The sequence below is a fragment of the Lampetra fluviatilis genome, chromosome 6 (assembly GCF_964198595.1).
Source record: "Lampetra fluviatilis chromosome 6, kcLamFluv1.1, whole genome shotgun sequence".
Taxonomy (NCBI): domain Eukaryota; kingdom Metazoa; phylum Chordata; class Hyperoartia; order Petromyzontiformes; family Petromyzontidae; genus Lampetra; species Lampetra fluviatilis.
Window position 1 is genome coordinate 9,306,150 of NC_136280.1, and position 14,941 is coordinate 9,321,090.

Consider the following 14,941-nt stretch of genomic DNA (forward strand, 5'->3'; position numbering starts at 1 on the left):
ATATCAACTGCTGGTCTTATGGGCTCTTACTTGATTAAAGAGGTCAGGTCACATGGAATGCATAGTTACACAAAATACTTTTAAAATAAGAAATACATTACAGAAAATTATAACTGCTACACACTCCAGCTGTGTGTTACAATGACAGTTTATCCCTTTCTTATGCTCTTATCCAACAAATTAAAATATATGTTTCCATCTCACCTATTTATGGTCCTATATTCATGCCCAACATATGAATTGTCTGGGTGTCTGACAAGGAGTATTGAGAATAACTTACGCACAAAATATTTGCAACGTCTGAACATAGCAAATATGCATTTTGTAGCTTTCATTTTACTTGATGGATATGTTTTACTGCGAAGGGCACGTGTGTGGAAACATTCCTATGTTCGTTCACTTCACAAAGGGGGCCCCTAAAGATGATCCAAAACAGGACCCTGCGGGGTGGGCTGGTAGGAACGAATAACCAAAGAATATAAACATAATGTATTATTACACTTGTTTAGCCAGGAAAGCCCCACTGAGTCTAAAGTTTTTTCTAGGGTCCTGCCAAGTGTTTGCAGTAGGGGGCGATGTTGCTACACCGAATCGGATGATACGAAGGGAGAGTGTGAGGCCTAGTTCTAGGCTTTAGGCCTAGCTGTAGGCGTTAGGGCGTTGTGAGTTAATTTGTAATTTAAATGTTTTAATTATTTTCGTTCACTTCACAAAGGGGGCCCCTAAAGATGATCCAAATAACTACCGACCTATCTCAATTATTGAACCACCAAATTAGCAGTTTCCTATCCGACAACAATCTCTTACATCAAAACCAATCTGGGTTCCGAAAAAAAATACAGCACCACATCTGCTGCATGAGACTCTCTAATCACATTTACAGTAGCATTGACAATAAGCAGTACTGCGCCAGTCTTTTTCTTGACTTGTCCAAAGCCTTTGATACAGTCGACCACAACAACACCCTGTTTAGTAAACTAAGTTGTCTCCGTTTGGAATGGTTAAAAAACTTACCTCTCTTCTAGCACCCAAACTGTATTCCTAGATGGTGGAAGGTCAAACAGTGTTAAGATAACAAAAGGGGTTCCACAGGGTTCCATCCTCAGCCCCCTCCTGTTCTCTCTTTATGTCAAAGACTTGGGAGCTGACCTGGATCATTCCAGGGTAAATCTGTTTGCAGATGACACGATACTGATTACTACTGGCTGCTCTTAAACTAGTCCTCAATACCTCCAAAACCAAGGTGCTATGCTTCTCACCAGGACTAAAGCAGGAAGTTATTTTTCCCCAATTACATTTCTCAAATAATTGTCAAATAGAGCAAGTCAAGATCTATAAGTATCTTGGGGTCATCTTTAATTTAAAACTGAATTTTCAAGATCACATTGATTATATTGGTAAAAAGACAAAATAAAAAATAGTTTTTCTGTATCGACACAAGCATTGTTTCCCCCCTATGTTCCGTTTGGAATTGATAAAAGCTACCGTACTGCCTCTACTTGATTACTGTGACATCGTATATAAAGCAGCCCCCAGTACTCTACTGAAGAAGCTTGACCCAATTTTTCACTCGGCCTTAAGATTTGCATTGAACTACCCATATAGGACCCACCACTGCGATCTCTACATTGGGTCAAACCTAACATCTCTTAATGATCGACGGCTTGTGCATCAGATCTTATTTATTCACGATGTACTTACAAAAAAATCAGCAGACTACCTGCTGAATCTCCTCACTGTTTTTAAGAACAAATGTGACCAAAGGTCCTCGCTCATTTACCAGCTTCACATTCCTTATTGCCGTACAAATACTGGAGGAAGGTCCTTTGCTGGTGAGGCCCCCAGGGTCTGGAATGCTATCGCCAATAAACTGCAACTTGGATAATTTCCTGTGAGATCTGCACTCAAAACTGCTCGAGGAGCTGTACACCCCCCGCTGCCCCTGCTATGCAGTGCCCTGAAATCAAATGCATCTCTCCGGATGTCCGCTGCAAAGTATGATCTTAAGTTTTGATTATAGTGTGCTGATCTTTAAAAGTGCATTGAAAAATGTTGATATTCCTGCTGATACGCCTGCTGTAATGGAGTGACTCATGCTGCCAGCTATGGCTGCAAAGATGGGTCGTACATGTTATGTATATAGTTTATTGATACATTTGAATCACAGCTACTATGATCACTGTTACATTGTTTTTATAGCTTTATTTTGGTGATTTCGTAAACGTATGGTTAAGCCATGTTTCATCTTCTTGGTTCTTTCGGTAAAGTCACGACAGACCTGTTCTTCACCTGAGGACGGCTGCTTGCGTTGTGGCCAAAACGTCGTGAGAATTATTTTATTATGTTTTATTTTTATTATTTTATTATTTCCCTTCTACGTGACTTTACCGAAAGAACCAAGAAGATGAATCCCTGCAGTCACGAAAGCTTTAAATCGAAATTTAAGCCATGTTTGTTTGTTGAAGTACGGAGTTAGCCTGATAACTTTAATCTAAATTGCCTTATGGTTGTTAGTTTGACTTGCATCCCACTGGGATTTTTGTACAGAGCGTTGATATACAGTGTTTTTTTCTGGAAGATTTCACTGGTTTTTCCTGGATGTTTCTGTTGCACATCGTCACTTTAAGATGTTCTTTGTTCATGTTTTTGTTTATTGCGGTTGCACCCGAGTCAAGAGCCGCATGGCTCACAGGGCCATACCTAATAAATACAACTGAAAACTGAAACTGTGCTGCACTACGTTATTTTCAGAGGATGTAGCGCACGTATTAGAAACCGTGTTATACTAAACGCGCTTCCACCGCATTAACCGCCGCACCTATTATTGTAATGCGTGATGGATGAAAAGCCTCGTATCAGTAATCTTCAAGGCGAGGCGGCTCTTAAGTGCGCCCTCATTTCTTGGCTCGGCACATGAAGTGGTGGCTCTGGGTGGCAATTGCCACACTCCGCCGACCTACCGTACACAATATAACGTCGCCAACAGCACAAAAGACATTGGCACGCACTGTGTGGGCGCAGCCTCTGCCGCAAGGCCCCATTTCCAGCCAGATGAGGATAACTGATGAGTATTAATTAGCGAGCAGACGGTTGGAGGAGTTTATTTGTTTCCTGGGGTGTTTAGTATCACACCCTGATATTGCTGGTAATCGAGACGTACTATTCTTACAGGCCTCATAAGCCGTGCACCACGTAAGGTCACCTAAACGCTTGCCAAAATGTCTTCGCATCATGATTAAGTTACCGATTTCATGTGTGCAAGGCAGCGTCGGAAAAATAATGTAATTCTATTTATATCATTTCTGGCTAAGAAATCAAAACCCAACAATTCCAGAAGGGAAAGCAGAGGCTCAAAGAATGTGTGGGAACATAGACCAATACACAGTCTGACCGCACACTGACCCCTACAGGTCATGCATAGATGACAGATTGTGCGTCAGGGTTGTTGTGACCAGAGGCTGGAAGAGGCACAGCCATTACCTCATCCCTGATCGATTCACAATTTCACATTAACCCGATATAAAACCACGCGACGCGCATCATGGAATTGCGTTAGAGTGCGTCAATTATGATCATTTCAACCAGATATTATTTTAATAGTGCATTATGGTCAAATACACACACAGTTGTTGGCTCCTGATTTATGTGTACGTCGGAGCACTTTCAGCAGAACTCTCCAAATGAATCTACGCATGCAGCATATCACAACATGCTGTTGTGTTTCGTTTGTGGATTGCAAGAAACAAATATCCCGTATATACCTTATCTAGAAAGTTGCAGCAAATGCTGTTAACGCACCTCCGAAAAAAGTCCAGAAAGGCACGCTAGGGGGTTGTGTTGCCAACACCACACCCTGGGCACCTTTGTCTCCCCAGTGCTGATGTATAAACACCATACCAGAGAGTCATTTAAGCCAAGTCAACGACTTGTGCATTTCATTTGCGACATTTCAAGTGGCCTCAAAAGTGTGCCTAGCCAGGCACAAGTGCTGTGGTGACATCACTATCACGTTCTGGGGAATAGCAGCTGTTGTTGTTTGATTTGCATGACCTGCAGTGGTGTGTGTACTGCACGACTAACCTGGTTACCCGAGTTCAATTCCTCAACAAGGCTAACATCAGTGGCAAGTGGTATCAGAAATTGTGTTCGACCTCCCCTAGGTTGACTCAGCCATTATAAAATAATCGCCGGGGAGACAAAAGCAGCCGTACGTAGTTCTGACCACAGCAGCATTTTGTAGTGCCAAGCCGGTCTTAATCGTAGGTGCTCACCAGAGGTCGCAAACGGGTTTTGATTCCTTATCCGTACCCGTACCCGGCCGCACCAGGGTCGCAAACTGGTACCCGTACCCTATCCGTACCCTACCCGAAATGAGTGACAAACGGTTACTCACCAGTGACTTACGGCCTACCCGTACCCGGCCGCACCAGGGTCGCAAACGGGTACCCGTACCCTATCCGTACCCTACCCGAAATGAGTGACAAACGGTTACTCACCAGTGACTCACGGCCTACCCGTACCCGGCCGCACCAGGGTCGCAAACGGGTACCCGTACCCGGCCGGGTACGGGTAGCCTGGTATCGGGTAGGGTACGGGTATCGGGTACCCGGTTGCGACCTCTGGTGCTCACTAACAGTACTGGCCCAGACAGTGCATATAGCGGCATAAGGGATCTATGTTGTATATATTTACGTGCGTGCAACCGCAGGCCCTCACCTCGTTGAACTTGTCGGCAATCTTCTTGTTGGGCAGTGGGGCGGTGGAGGCCAGCAGCTTGTCCCCCTTGTAGTCACGGTACAGCTCGGCCAGCGTCTCGCGGGTCTCCTGGTTCGTCGACTTTAGATGGTAGTCTGGCTTCTGCCGCGCTTTCTCATCCTCTGTGGCGATGCACACGAGCGTAAGAAGCAAATTAACCGATCATGACCTCGGCTCAATCCTGACATATAACCTATCATCTGCATGTGACCCACTTGTCAGCTATGCACAAGTACATTTATAAAACAAATTAAACAAAAACAATATGGACGGTGTTAACAGCACAATAAATTTCTGCAGTATGTTAATGTCCATCCACTGCTGAATGAGGGACTCCCAACGGCATGTGGGTCAGAGGCGTGAATAGTTCTGTCTCTATGGTCTATGTAACTCAAACAATTGCAGAATAAAAAGAGACTGTTAGTTCTTAAATTTGGAGCTTTCGTGACTGCAGGAATTACTCTTTGGTTATTTCGGTAAAGTCACGTATAAAGATAAAATAATCAATTAAATAATAGCATACGACGTTTCGATTGCAACACAAGCAATCATCATCAGGTAAAAATGAAATAGCAACAAAAATCTAACCAGAAAACTATAGACAGACATATAAGGAGACAGATATTTGTTGCAATTTCATTTATACCTGATGATGATTGCTTGTGTTGCAATCGAAACGTCGTATGCTATTATTTAATGTATTATTTTATCTTTATACGTGACTTTACCGAAAGAACCAAAGAGTGAGACTGTTAGTTTCAATAATAATTTACAGCCCTTGATCCAACTACCGCCGGACAAAGGACCACCCAGTCTGTGTCAGTCGTGGGAGATGTTTGACCTTACTTCACCATACTAGTTAGTGTAGGTTGAAGGCAGGTAGTATAGACATGACTGCAAAGAAGCATAGTGCAACAGTGGATTTTGCTGCAGGAGCCTCTGTTGGCAATACCTGGTGCTACAACATAGCCCTGGGTGACTGGTGATTTGGGCATTGGTTTGTCCGATATAGAAACACACAAACGATTGCTAACCCTTGTACAAACTTATGACCATGTCATGTAAATATGCAAATGGAATTTTTTTTGCACTTTTGTACGCAACATGGACGGGTTGTGCTTTATCTGTAGGATTGTATTGTTTACGTATGTGATGTTTAGATTTGTGTACAATGAATTTTAGGTGTATCTTGTAATTTGATTGTTTGTTGCGGTTGAACCCAAATCAAGAGCCGAATGGCTCACAGGGTAAATCCTAATAAATGAAACTGAAAACTGAAGCATTGCCCCAACAAGTGATCTTAATGAACACATCGAGGAAGGCCGTCATTGAATTTCACTATTTTACAGGTGGGTACTGCTTTGAAACGCTTGGCCAATTCCAATGCGTGTTGAGAATTCATTGAATCCTGACTGATAAGGCATCACCAAGTTCAGTCACCACATATGGTTAAACTACAAAGATCACCTGACAATTCAACATCGTCTACAATGACAAAGGTCATGGTGTAGATCAACATATTGCCATGCTGATTTTTCCCCTCGCAATTCATGATGAAAATAAACCAACGGTGCAGCAATTGTTACAGTAACGTATTCATGTTATTTTGTCAAGAAACTTTGTTCAATACGCATTGAGCACAACCGTACAAGGTAACGGTGAAAATAATAACAAAAGTTGTTGGGCACCTTCATCTGGTATTTTGAGCTTGTGTTTGATGTGGTGCATATTCGTCAAGTTGAACTTGTCAAGGTTTTGTGGGTCCTGTGGGGAGGGGAGAGCAGAGCACAGTGAAAGTTAAATTACACCGGTCATCTCAACAGTGGTTGAATTCACTGAAGTAAATAACTAACACCGAGACGGCCTCACAATGCGTCGCACAGTACACCCAGACAATACTGTTTCAACCAAACCCAGGTGCTTGCATTTGACGGGCAAAATTTCCAAGTTACACACGACATCACGTCACCTGCAGAGTGATGATGTCCTTCCTGGTAAACGGCTCATTTGTTATCAGCTCCAAAAAGTTCTTTCCCTTGATGTTCAGCTTATCAACAGCCTGCAAAAACAGGTTCCACACATACCATTTCATTTCTGTACACACAGTAGAGTAAGGTTACCAAGAGCAGTGTTTGTCAATATTTCTAGATACCAATGCCGCAGTGGTGGCACATGAAAATCGAATACACCGGACTAAAAATGCATTAATTTCAAATTGGTAGCATTATACATTACTTATTTATTTCGTAGCTTCTGCATAACGCCATGATAGAACTTGTAAATTGCTGCCTGCAACATTAGCACTGCCGGCTGAAAAACACGGACCTAAAGCAAGCGAAGAGTGTAGAGTGGGAGTGTGAGCGAAAAGTGTGATTGGAACAGATATCAAGAGAATAGGTGCTTGATGTCTGCGAGGTGTAAGCATAAGTAACAGAAAATGTGACCAAGTACAGCAGAACATCAAAGTAAAAACACAACTGTTCCTTCATGTTTCAGCGATCAGGGGACTTCAATTATAACCATACATGCGTAGTCACAGAGCAGGATGAAGTTACCCACTTTTCTCGTTAGCGACCCCTATGCAATAAAGTTGCTCACTTCGTAGGAAAAGACATTCCCCGTCGTCTTGATCGCCACGATGTGAGAGTTGTCAGTGAAGACGTTGAACAGCACTGGGCAGCTGTATTTCCCTGGAGAAATAATTAATAATTAACGATATATATATGTTTGGACTAAAAAACATACGTTAATGTATACAAATACCATGACAATTTCATGCACGATGATAGGTCTATGAAAAGAGGATCAAGACATTACCAGAAATATTCTGTCTAACATTTATTTGGTAGTTTTACTAAATGTACTTCCCTCACACAATGAATAAAAGTGAAAGATGCGTGACCATGTATTGCACCTATCTACAGTAATCCCTCGCCACTTCGCGGTTCAAGTTTCGCGGCCTCAGTGCATCGCGGATTTTTCGAACTGATTTAAAGGCCTCATTATACCTGTGCAGTAACACCATCATCATCATCATTCATCATCACATTCATCGAACTGCACAGGTCTGTCATCGTCGTCATTGTCATTGTCATCGTCGTCGTCGTCATTACTGGAGTCAAGTCTCAAGATACTACTGTCATTGGTGAGTGTAGAACACCATAATACGTATCGTATGAGAGAGAGAGAGTGAATGTATAACATTAAGGTTTTATAATTAAATAGATTTAAGTAAAATATATAAAGTATAAATATACATATTTTAAACATTCTGGTACCCACACACACATATATGGAAATTCCTAGAGGGCCAATCCTACTTCGCGGATTTTCACCTATCGCGAGGGGTTCCGGTCCCCATTAACCGCGATAAACGAGGGATCACTCTATTACACTAATGTGATTTTAATGAACCCACAGCCATGCTTTGTCATGTTGTACTTCAATGCTGCTAACGTTACAAAGAATTTGTAATGACAGATAAAAGCTTCTGAATATTGAGTGAGGATAAGCTGAGCTAAAGAAGACCTGCCACATTGGTTCAACGTGTTTAGAGCCTCTCCAGGGGGGCTATGGACTAGAACAGCGTGTCCGTGTACTATTTCACATGTTGTACTATTTAGGAATAACTGTCTTTTCTCAGTTCAACGTGTGAAAAAAACAGACATTTACTTTCATTCTGGGGAGAATACCATGTGGATATGTGCTATTAAACTTGACAAACATCACAAATAATTATTTATTCTCATTCGAGTTTCTTACCATCTGCATTCTTGTGGAAATTTAGCTTGAGGAGAGATTTTATATCCAGTTTCTACAAAAACAGCAAGAGAAGCATATTTTACATTTATCTAAGCAATTGTTATTTGAAGGTTAATGATGGTTTAAAGGAAAACATATGAAGTGTCCTTGCAACGTATTGAAATCTGAAAGTTGTTTTTATCAAATCGAAAATAAATATACTTCTACCTCCCCAGTGCTGGGATGCGTTCCGTACTTCTTGATCCAAGGAAAGATGTTCCTGTCAAAAGAATAATTACACTCGAGTTTCACAATAAACCCATTTAAGGTTGGAAGGCATGCCTGTAATTTCTTGCGAATTGTACAAAATTGAAAATCGATGGTTTATGTTAAACCGTCAAATAGATTTGAGCGCAAATTTTAAAAACAAACACACTAATCTACAGTTTGTAACACAAATGCTTTAAATTATATTCAGGCAAAACCAAAGTATCAATGTATTTCACAAACACAAAAAATGAGAGAAAACACATTGGCTACATATCACCATGTAACCCCTGAGTTGAATTCTGACAGATTTTATTCATCCTTAAAAAAATATTGAGTTTTGAGTTAACCTCTGTTGTCAGATTAATTCTATACAGTGGAAGGCAGATATAAGCACTGCACACTCCTTGGGAGTAGGGACATGTGTGCTTATATCTGAAGCAGTGGGCTTGAATCAGAAGCCCACTGCCTTCTTCCTAACAATATAATGTAAAAATATGTTGCACCTCTGATTAGCACGGTTGGCTTCGTACGGTGAAAAATAAATTAATCATCCATAAGAGGTTTTTTTGGTTATATCACGTAAATATATGTATGCGATTGAACCCAACAAACCTCTTATGGATATTGGTCGCGAAAGCTGACGTGTTAAACTAAGTACAACATACATATATACAGAACTGTGCTTATAATATCACACTACTCACATGAAATCAAAGACGATGCCATCTGGTGTACACATCGGATGCTCAAAGGGCAGCATTGACAAACTGGAAACAACAAACACATTATTCAAGCATCATCGTTAAATGTTCTTCCCATCATCATTCACGTGCGCTTCTGTGTAATGCAGAGGTAACTGTTATACATTTTATCCACCAGTTGGATAAACGCTCTCTCAGGATGTGACAAGGCTGTGAGAAGTGGTTTGCGCAGAGCGCTACAAACCATCTTTACTTACCTACAGCGATCAAAAGACAGCCTCCGGAAGTCCGATTTGGGTCCATCTGGAGAGAGAAATAAATCAACACATCTTATGTTAAATACTCATAGCTAGATTCAAGGTGTAATATAAAGGCGCTGTACATATATATGAAGTGTTCTAGACGTGTTGTATACAGCCTACTAACAAATAACTTTGAAAGCGCTCGAACATGTCAGATCTTGAAAGCTATGCAAGGTCAGTCGGGACCAAAATAATTTTCCTTTCCTCCCTCACGTCGATTCAATTAACGGTCACGATTAAAATCTTATTTTTAACATTGTGGTCAAAGGGAGCATCTTACGTGAATGAGTGACGTGAACTAAGCATATAAAACACACACACCTGGAAAAACATTGATTCTTACAATGTTGATTTACATATGACTGACCTCAAGAACCGATATTAAAAGAAGAATTCATTCCTACTACTCAGCACGCGGGCGGGAAATTGCCCGAGAATAGACTTGGGTTGCAACAAAAGTCAGCCAGACGATGGAAATACATTACAGCAATACATAAAAAATATCCAGAGCTCTGGGTTTTCTCCAAATGCCATGGTGTCCTCCCACAAGCCACACACACTCATTATTCATGGAATTGGCCCAACGTTCCATTGCAGAACCCTGCTGAAAAGTGTCCTTAACATTTAAGTGAAGCTTCCCTGGATAAAGTATGACCTGTGTTTTGATTTAGTGTGCTGATCTTAAAGGTGCATTGAAAAATTATAATACTCCGATTGATGCTCCTGCTGTTGTGGAGTGGCTTTTGACTTGCATCCCACAGGGATTTTTGCACACAGCGTTGGTGTACGGTGTTTTTTTCTGCAATATTTTGCTGTCTTTTCTTGGATTTTCTGTTTGCACTTAGTCACATATTCACTTTAAGATGTTTTTTGTTCGTGTTTTTGTTTTTTGTTTGTTGCGGTTGCACCCGATTCAAGAGCCGAATGGCTCACAGGGCTAAAACAAATAAATTAACTTGAACTAGAATTGCATGCTTGTTAACTTCATTCTAAATTGTAAGATATTGCTGATAATTAGCATGAGTTACCTGGTTTTTTGCCACCATACAGATGTGTCCATTCAGCGCACGTAATGTACCTGTACAAAGAACAAAGGAGGGAGTAATAACAATCATGAGTTAGGGATGATTGATGCTTAAAGGCAGGCTGTCTCGCTCCAGAAAAATTAAGGTTTTGATACGAAAAGGTCTGTCTCATTACGAGACGTGAGGCTAATCCCAATTGTGTAGTTAATCACGAATTGAAATCACAACCCCAAATTGTAATTTCAAGATGACAATTGCTGCTGTACTTGTAACTATAATTGACTATTTAATTTAAAGTCAAAGGTGAGATTTAATCGTCGCGAGACACTGATTGACCGGGTCGGGCCGGGCTGGTCGCTCTGCTGCCGGGGCCGTCGCCTCTATCCCGGTAGCCGATCTAGGAAAGCGCTGCGGGCCGGACTCGGGCCCGCAAGGCCCGACAGACAGAGATCGCCTCCGGTAGTGCATAACACTCACAGCTTGTCTTTCTGATGCTGCCGCTTGCCCATGGTGAGGAATTGGCGTCAAGACGGGCGCCTCCGCAGCGAAAATTTAGTTTAAATTAACTTAAAACAACAAAAAAAGCGGAGGCCAAGAAGGAACGCGGACGAACACGGTCCAGAACGTCACCGGAAGTGGACGAGGATTGTGCAATGTTCCCACGCTGCACTGCGCGGGGGACCACGACAAACACACGGGCAGCCGCCACTTCACTTCACTTGACCCGAGACTTCAACTTCACTTGACCCGAGACTTCACTTCACTTCACGCGAGACTTCACTTCACGCGAGACTTCACACACGGCTTTATTTTGGTGATTTCGAAAAGTTTTTTGGTGTGGCCATGTTTGTTTGTTGTAGTACAGAGTTAGACTGATGGCCTTAATCTAAGTTGTCTTATGGTTGTTGTTGTTGTTTGACTTGCATCCCACTGGGATTTTTGCACACAGTGTTGGTGTACGGTGCTTTTTCTGCAATATTTTGCTGTCTTTTCTTGGATTTTCTGTTTGTACTTAGTCACATATTCACTTTAAGATGTTTTTTGTTCATGTTTTTGTTTGTTGCGGTTGCACCCGATTCAAGAGCTGAATGGCTCACAGGGCTATACCTAATAAATGAACTTGAACTTGACTTCACTTAATAAAAATAGCAACCACTGTGGTCTGAAACACAATGTGTATCCGCCAAAGCAGCATCCTAACCGCACCGTTCTGGTTCTACAAGTTAATATTTCAGAACTAGGTACAGTTAACCTTGGCTTGCGAGTAACTTGGTCTGCGAGTGTTTTGCAAGACGAGCTAAATTTTAAAATAAATAATAATTTGATAAACGAGCGAGGTCTTGCAATACGAGTAGTACGTGTATACGCTTTGTCTGCCGAGCGTCACGTGATCACAACTGATGTACGAGTGCTTTGATATACGAGTGCTTTGGATTACAAACACGTTTCCGGAACAAATTATGCTCGCAATCCAAGGTTTTACAGGACAATGATATTCTCATTTTAGCGTCATCGGTCACTTCTGCCCACGTAGCATTATTGCGGTACTTTGAGTTTATCAGCCGATTTGATTTCCAAACATGTTAACCATCAACGTTCGTTTAAAACACACGTTAAATAGAACCCCACAACGTTCTCGGAGTGCTCTTGCCAATTACACGTTGCAACCCTAAGCAGCCGTTGTCTCATGTTTATTGAGCAAACCAAAACGCATCGACCAAGCACAGGCATAATATTCCAGAGGGTATCGTGTGGTCTTAAAACACATTCCTGCGGAGGGAGCTGGTAGGAACGTTGGGTTGCTCGGTCAATGGCCAGGGTCAACGGCGGCGTGGTGTATTCCGCAAATATGCCCGACTGTGAGGGCGGGCACAAGCCGGTGTGAGTAGGTTAAACGTTGAGTTTTATAAGGGCACCACGGGGTGACCAGCCCCTCCCCACACAGCCCCACCCCTCCCACCCCCCACCCAGCCCCTCCCTCCCCACCCAGCCCCTCCCCACCCAGCCCCTCCCTGCACGACGGACGGAAGGACACAATAATCCCCTGTGGGCTGGTGTAACCAGGAGGTTCCTACCAGTAACACATGCAAGTACATGTTTGTTCCAGTAGACGGTGCCATTGGACAGGCCACTGCAGCAATATTTCTAACCACTTTGCGAAACTGTTCACGAGAAATCGTAGTGGGTAGAAATGCACAGTGGGAAGGATAATGAGTTTTTTTTCTTTAGTTTTCAGTTTCATTTATTAGGTATAGCCCTGTGAGCCATGCAGTGCAACTGCGGGCTAAAGTCCCTAGACACCAGGCTACGAAGAGGGGGTGAATTGAACGTGGATCCCCATTTAATTATTTGCACCACAGCTCATGCCAATAGCACTGCAATGGAAATGGTATTGTCCACGTGAAAATTGTCAGTTTAAATTAGTTGCAAAGTATTCCTGTTTGTTAAAGGAACACTAGCCTTCAACTAAATTTAAAACAACATTCCCGGTGTTTATTTTCGAACAAGATTTTTGGGGTAAAGTTTGTCAACAAATAGACATCGAACGACGATGCAGATCTCCGTCCATTTTATTACGTAGAATGTACATGGCGAGGAATTACATTTTAGAACCAAGTATGTATGGCGTTGTCTTTATTGAGCTGATAAAATACTGGTCGGAACTTTATGCGTGATACAGTAAATATATTTTTAAATAAAATTTGGTGGAAGGTAGCGAGTTGGCTGAAGGGTTCAGGGCACTGAGCTGGTGTCGTTAAGAACCTGGGTTAGAAATCTCGATTTCAGCCACCCATGATTAAACCGGCTTCTGTAACCTAGCGAGTTCATGATCTAAACCCGGTCATCGATGACGGCACAAAATCCCTGACATTAAATTAGTTTTTTCCTTAATTTGACCAAATTCCAGCTTATATTTTTTTTAGGTTCCAGCTTCACTGCCTATGCGACATAAATGTCTTCAGCAAGGTGCAAGAGACATCCCTCATTTGATGACTAGATTTTTCTTTATTTTACTAAACCATTCCAAATTCTCAATACATGAATGGGAAGAAAGTTAAGACTTTCCTAAAAATCCCAGAATATTATCAAAGTAATTATCCCGTGTCACATGTCGTTGGTTGATACAACCAACACCACGTGGTCCTCTATCTTTAGAGACATTCTGCAACAAATAAGACCAAAGTGCTGTGACTGACAGACTTACACATGGACAAATTCAGTTTATTATCATGTATTCTCTAGGAAAGCCTGACTGAGTCTCAATACGCTTGTCTCAAGGTTGTTACAAAAATAGTATCAACGCCTGATTTACAAGTGGTAGGCAGCAAGTCAATGCTAGCCCATATCTTAGATTGTCTTCATCCAGCAGTGCATTGCTCATAGCTGATGATGATTTTAGGCCTGCTGTGAACAAGATCTTAATCACGATTGACTCCCTTTTGCGATAAAGATTAATTATATATGATTAAATTTCCTAAAACCCAAGCAACAATACAATTAAATTAGGAGTGTCTTTATTGTTTTTTTGCAGACGAGAATATAAAGAATGTCAATTTAGCAGAGAGTAGGAATGAAACAATTTGAACGCGATACATTTTTCCCGTTATCTTCAGATAGTTAATGTTTGTGTGATTTCATGTATTATTCACTTTCAGTTACTACAAAAATAGCTTGCACTCAGCTGATCTCGTGTTGTGTAGCTCAATGATGCAATTCTGGACGCATGTTTCATCGTGGTTGCCCTCGGAAAGCATGTGCTTACATTTTGTCTCCATAAGCTGCAGTCTACACACTTTGAATATGGATTAAACTATATTCTAAATGAGACCGCGTCCCATGTTAGTGTATGTTGTATCTATCCTAGATACAAGGCATTGTGCCTGAACAGAAACTGATGTCCCTTGATCTTGCTTGAGCTCCCACGCCTCAGAATGCAACTTTTGTCCTCTTAAACAATGAAGATCGGTATCAATAGAGTAATACTATTTACCCACGAAAGCTCCGCTAAGTCTCAAAACTTGTAAGTTGGCTTTTACATCGGGATGTTTAAGCAATTACATTAAAATATGTTTTGGCTTCTTGTGTCGGGCTCACAGCTTTTAACAAAGCCCCTAACAGATAGGTCACACATGTAAACGTAGGAACT

General features: G+C 41.7%; 1 protein-coding gene across 1 annotated transcript in view; it reads right to left on the reverse strand.

Moving 5' to 3' along the window:
- The window catches only part of PPIL2 (peptidylprolyl isomerase like 2), a 50,113-nt gene extending 38,646 nt beyond the window's left edge, over positions 1-11,467 (reverse strand). The window contains exons 1-10 of the mRNA XM_078857711.1: positions 11,272-11,467; positions 10,798-10,847; positions 9,725-9,770; positions 9,471-9,533; positions 8,725-8,776; positions 8,518-8,569; positions 7,354-7,445; positions 6,725-6,814; positions 6,444-6,519; positions 4,717-4,877 (exon numbers count right to left, since the gene is read on the reverse strand). Of these exons, the coding sequence (XP_078713837.1) occupies positions 4,717-4,877; positions 6,444-6,519; positions 6,725-6,814; positions 7,354-7,445; positions 8,518-8,569; positions 8,725-8,776; positions 9,471-9,533; positions 9,725-9,770; positions 10,798-10,847; positions 11,272-11,303 (714 nt within the window). The 5' untranslated portion in view covers positions 11,304-11,467. The remainder of the gene's footprint in view (positions 1-4,716; positions 4,878-6,443; positions 6,520-6,724; positions 6,815-7,353; positions 7,446-8,517; positions 8,570-8,724; positions 8,777-9,470; positions 9,534-9,724; positions 9,771-10,797; positions 10,848-11,271) is intronic.
- Between the last annotated feature and the right edge of the window lie 3,474 nt (positions 11,468-14,941).